This window comes from Triticum dicoccoides, chromosome 5B (assembly GCF_002162155.2).
Source record: "Triticum dicoccoides isolate Atlit2015 ecotype Zavitan chromosome 5B, WEW_v2.0, whole genome shotgun sequence".
Lineage (NCBI taxonomy): Eukaryota > Viridiplantae > Streptophyta > Magnoliopsida > Poales > Poaceae > Triticum > Triticum dicoccoides.
In genome coordinates this window covers 563,864,896-563,869,068 of record NC_041389.1, presented here as the reverse complement: position 1 = coordinate 563,869,068, position 4,173 = coordinate 563,864,896, and the positions used below count along the sequence as shown (strand labels likewise).

The 4,173-nt window shown below is 40.0% G+C and overlaps 1 protein-coding gene, 1 long non-coding RNA gene and 1 other non-coding gene across 3 annotated transcripts; 2 read left to right on the top strand and 1 right to left on the bottom strand.

Moving 5' to 3' along the window:
- The first annotated feature begins 443 nt into the window (after positions 1-443).
- On the top strand, positions 444-1,274 carry LOC119306535. The gene is made up of 3 exons (XR_005148974.1): positions 444-542; positions 717-778; positions 1,202-1,274. It is a non-coding gene; the product is annotated as an uncharacterized LOC119306535 (long non-coding RNA).
- On the bottom strand, positions 1,060-1,133 carry TRNAT-AGU. The gene has a single exon. It is a non-coding gene; the product is annotated as a tRNA-Thr (tRNA).
- A 617-nt stretch (positions 1,275-1,891) lies between the features above and the next one.
- On the top strand, positions 1,892-3,501 carry LOC119306161 (putative coatomer subunit beta'-3). Its single transcript, XM_037582465.1, has 5 exons — positions 1,892-2,180; positions 2,278-2,409; positions 2,494-2,642; positions 2,728-2,856; positions 3,240-3,501. Exons 1-5 carry the CDS (start codon positions 2,019-2,021, stop codon positions 3,403-3,405), a joined length of 738 nt encoding a protein of 245 aa, XP_037438362.1. The 5' UTR covers positions 1,892-2,018; the 3' UTR covers positions 3,406-3,501.
- The last annotated feature ends 672 nt before the right edge of the window (positions 3,502-4,173 follow it).

Sequence of the window (4,173 nt, the reverse complement as noted above, 5' to 3'; positions counted from 1 at the left end):
GGAGCGGTTCCCCCCGTGTCGCCAGGGAGAGGCGACGCGGGGGTGGAGGAGATTACCACAACGAGTATACCACAACGCGGTACCCACACACACTCTTAGTTTGACACTCCAGGAACGGGACGAAAAATCCATTCATTTGGTCCTAGAGAGCAGTACATTTAAGGACGCACATATGCGAATGTACTGTAGCGAATTTAGAGGGGACACGTTTTTAGAAGAAATCAAAGAGAAAGGTAATATGCTGCAGCGAGTGATAGTGAAAGCTGTTGCTACTACTGCACAGAGAGAGATAACGTCTGAGGTACGTACATTGGCCAATATACACCCCTTGATAAATCAGTACAATGGCATATGCGGATATGCCAGCATTTATTAAACATATCCTTTTATCTTTTGTTGTGGCAAATATTGGCCTGTATTATCAAATAACATTCTAACTAAGTTTCGTCATCTTTGTCTTTTCTATTCACTTGCATGATCGATATGGTCATGATCGCATTCCACTGACTATCATTTGGCAGCTAATCCCAAATAAAACGAAGGTATGCATCTGTTTCGCACATCTCTCTGATTTGTATATTTATAACGTCCTAGACATTGCCATAACCTCGTATTTAGCAAACTCACTATCTTGCTTGCAAGCATTCTAGACATATATTTTATGAACACAACTTTGAGCTGGTTCCTGAAAATTAATCACAGACTTGTTCAATCAGATCTTATTCAAGAGCCCATTCACCTCTTTGGACTGCCAAGATGTTAACCTAACCAAGCAATGGTGGGTCTTCTTACTGCATTTTCGTTTTAGGATATTATGCAATGAAAATCCGTGTTCCGCAGCACGGATTATATATTATATTTTCATTGTTGTATACTCTTTTTTTAAAGGATTGTTGTATACTATTTTTTTTTGAAGTGATTGTTGTATACTCTTGAATGTTGAGATGACTACCCAGCCTTTGCCGCTCTTGAATACCAAAAATTAACAGATACATTCTAGTCCATTTTTGGAGAGATTGCTAACACATAATTTTCGCCAAGGATAAATATTAAAAATAATGCTTTCATTGAGAGTTGAACTCAAGACCTCCCGCTTACTAAGCGGGTGCTCTAACCAACTGAGCTATGAAAGCATTTCTTTGTTTGCATCTATAAGGTGTGTTACTTGTGGATGTTTTCTGATTTCATTGGCGTGTTGCAGGATAATAACAGGCCATATACGGGGATATGTTTGCATTTGGAACGGTCAAACACAGGCAAGTGATACATACTTATAGTGCAAAAATATAAGGACTAAAAGCACTATATTTGTTATCAACAGACTTATGTACATCTATATACTAAAGTACCAAATGTAGGGCTCGCTTCAGTGCTTGTAGTCGTCGCTAGGTGGTCTACGGATCTGGATGTAATTTTTATTTTTGATGTTCGTTGTACTGCCATGATTGAAGATGAGTAGATGGGAAGTTTTCTCGCAAAAAAAAAAAGACAATACATATGATGTAAGGCTACTACCAAATTTGGGGCTCAAATTGTCTACATTAGTGTCGTCGGTGTAGTGAATTCACTTTGGCTTGAGGATTCCCCGAAACAAATAAATCTAATATACACACACATACTACATAAGATCGTGATTACCGAATCAATAACAACTGCTGCATTACATAGGTTTTTCTTCTGCATTGACTAACAAAGTACTTTGCTTTTGCTCGCAGAGGAAAGTAGATTCGTTTAAAGTCTCCACCGACAAAGGCATGCAATTTGAGTTCTATTTTTTAAAATTCTTTCTTGTTAAGTTCTTCAGCCATATATACTGTATTACAAATAAAAAGATGATGACTCTGTCTGCAGTTGTTTTGGTTAAATTTATAGTACGAAAACAATGGTTTGTGGCTGGAGCCGGAGATGGCTTTATTCACATCTACAATTACGAAACGAAACGGCAGCAAGTCCCAAGTTTCACAGCTCATGCTGGGAAATTGACATCACTGGCCGTTCATCCAAGCAAACCGTACTTGATGTCATGGAGCTCTGATGAAATGAAGCTTTGGGATTGGGACAAAGCCTGGGAGTGCGCACAAACGTTCAAGTGCAAACACTCGGGTTATATTTGCCAAGTCATGTTTAACCCAAAAAACTCCAACAGTTTTGTCACTGCCTCAGCCAATCACATGATAGAGGTATGAGTTTCCTATTTTATTTCAACTTAATTTTGACATTACGTAGATATGTGGTTCTACTAGACCTTCATTGCAAAACCTAATGTTTGGTGTCCAGGTTTGGGATTTTGATTCTCCTCAATGTAAATACACACTCTCTGGGCACTGGGACAGAGTTAACTGCCTTGATTTCTTCACACATGACAATCAGCAGTATTTGATTACTGGCTCTAGTGATTGTAGCGCGAAGGTTTGCCATTTCTATTGATTTTTTTTGCTAATACATTATGCGCATAACATTTCTTATGATCCACCCTTTGTTTTGGCAAATCAGATATGGGACATGCACAGCAATATGTGTACTCATACACTACACGCTTCCATGTCTCCGGTTATGTCTGTCATGTTTCATCCCAATCTTCAGGTTCTAATTACTGGTTTAGAAGATGGCACTGTTTATTTGTGGAGTTCAACTAATTTCAGGTAATTGGTTCTTGTGCAACATGTGCACATGTTTTGAATTCCTGTTGTTTTCATGGATTGCTGTACTAAATTTCTACAATCCCAGGCTTGAGAGGATTATTAACCCTCCTGTAATTGAACCCCCTGCTTGGGGTTTCGGATGGATATACAATATTTTTAGCAGCCCCGTAAGTGAACATGTTTGGGGTCTCGCATGTTCGATGAAATCAAAAGGGTAATGAATACTTTTCTGGCTATTATTCTTATTATTACCGCCGTGGAGAAATGCTTAGAAAGATTAATTATTTTGGAGCGTTTACTGCATATTTTTTGAAAGAGTGTAAAATGGACATACAAATGTTATCCTCCACAAATGTGACTGTTAATTCCGATAAATACTAGGAAAATTCGGGTGCACGACAGCACGACTCGGATAGGGAACAAGCTGTCTTTAATTCTTTTGCTTATACTCAGCTTGCCATGTTGATCTTTGGTATTGTATATCTACATGGTTCCATAAAATATATCCTTTTTTATTTTTGTCATGCTTCTTATATTATTTTCACTTCCTAATTCCATTATGATAAACTTGGCGAACATGGTAACTTTATCTGTTAGGTTTGTGTTTGGAAGAGGAGAGACGGTAGCAATGGTGGGTGTCGGCAATGTAAATACTCAGGAAGAATCAAGTCATCACAGTGTAGCGCATATAAGAGCTGACACAACTACTCAGGTGAGCACATTAATGAAACAGACAATGTCATCTCTATATGCTTCATTTTAATCTGGAAAAACTTAATAGCACATACTTTTTTATCCATCTTGTTTTGTCAATAAATTCTTTAAAAAATGCTGATCTGTCATCGATTCATTAACAACATAATAAATTATTCTTGTCCAGTTGATCGACAACAGTGTGCTACTACCTCCGTCACGGTGAATAAGTCATTCGCGTAGTTCTAGGTCCACGATTTAACTATCTAAATATATATTATATGTGACAAAAAATATATATTTAGAAACTTCATCCGTGTAGAAATCTAGTGATATACTTTTTATGACAGATAACACATATTTAATTCCCCAAATCGATGACCTAAAACTACGCGGATGACTTATTCACCTAGACGGAGGTAGTACTTGAAGTGCACCCGTCTGACCTGCGCTTCCCCTTGCAACCACACAAGTCAACCACGTGCTCACTGGACCTAACAAACCACACATATGAGCGCGTGGCATTTAGGCTTGTACAGAAGAATAAGAAGAGCCACTCGTTCGGGGGAGAAGAAGATTCAATTTTATCAAATGTGCCGATTTATGGATTTATAGCTTCCAGGTCCACGTACACTCTAGCCGTGACAACGAAAGAGTGGCCAGGAGTGACAGGAAAGAGATTCTGCAAGTCCTCCCCTCCCTAGGGTTCCCACCCCCGCCGCCACCGGCGACCTCGCTCCCCCGCCGGCGCCGGCCGCCGGGCGCGCGCCCCCGGCCCGCCTCGCTCCCCTCCCCCTCTTCCCCCCTCTCCTTTCCTCCCCTCCCCTCCCGCGGCGCG

Excerpts from the sequence above, each read along its gene's own strand:
- LOC119306161 (XM_037582465.1), top strand. The coding sequence starts at position 2,019 with ATGTCATGGAGCTCTGATGAAATGAAGCTTTGGGATTGGGACAAAGCC. Across the intron at positions 2,643-2,727 it reads TGGAGTTCAACTAATTTCAG|GCTTGAGAGGATTATTAACC; the intron begins GTAATTGGTTCT and ends CTACAATCCCAG. Across the intron at positions 2,857-3,239 it reads TGTTCGATGAAATCAAAAGG|GTTTGTGTTTGGAAGAGGAG; the intron begins GTAATGAATACT and ends TTTATCTGTTAG.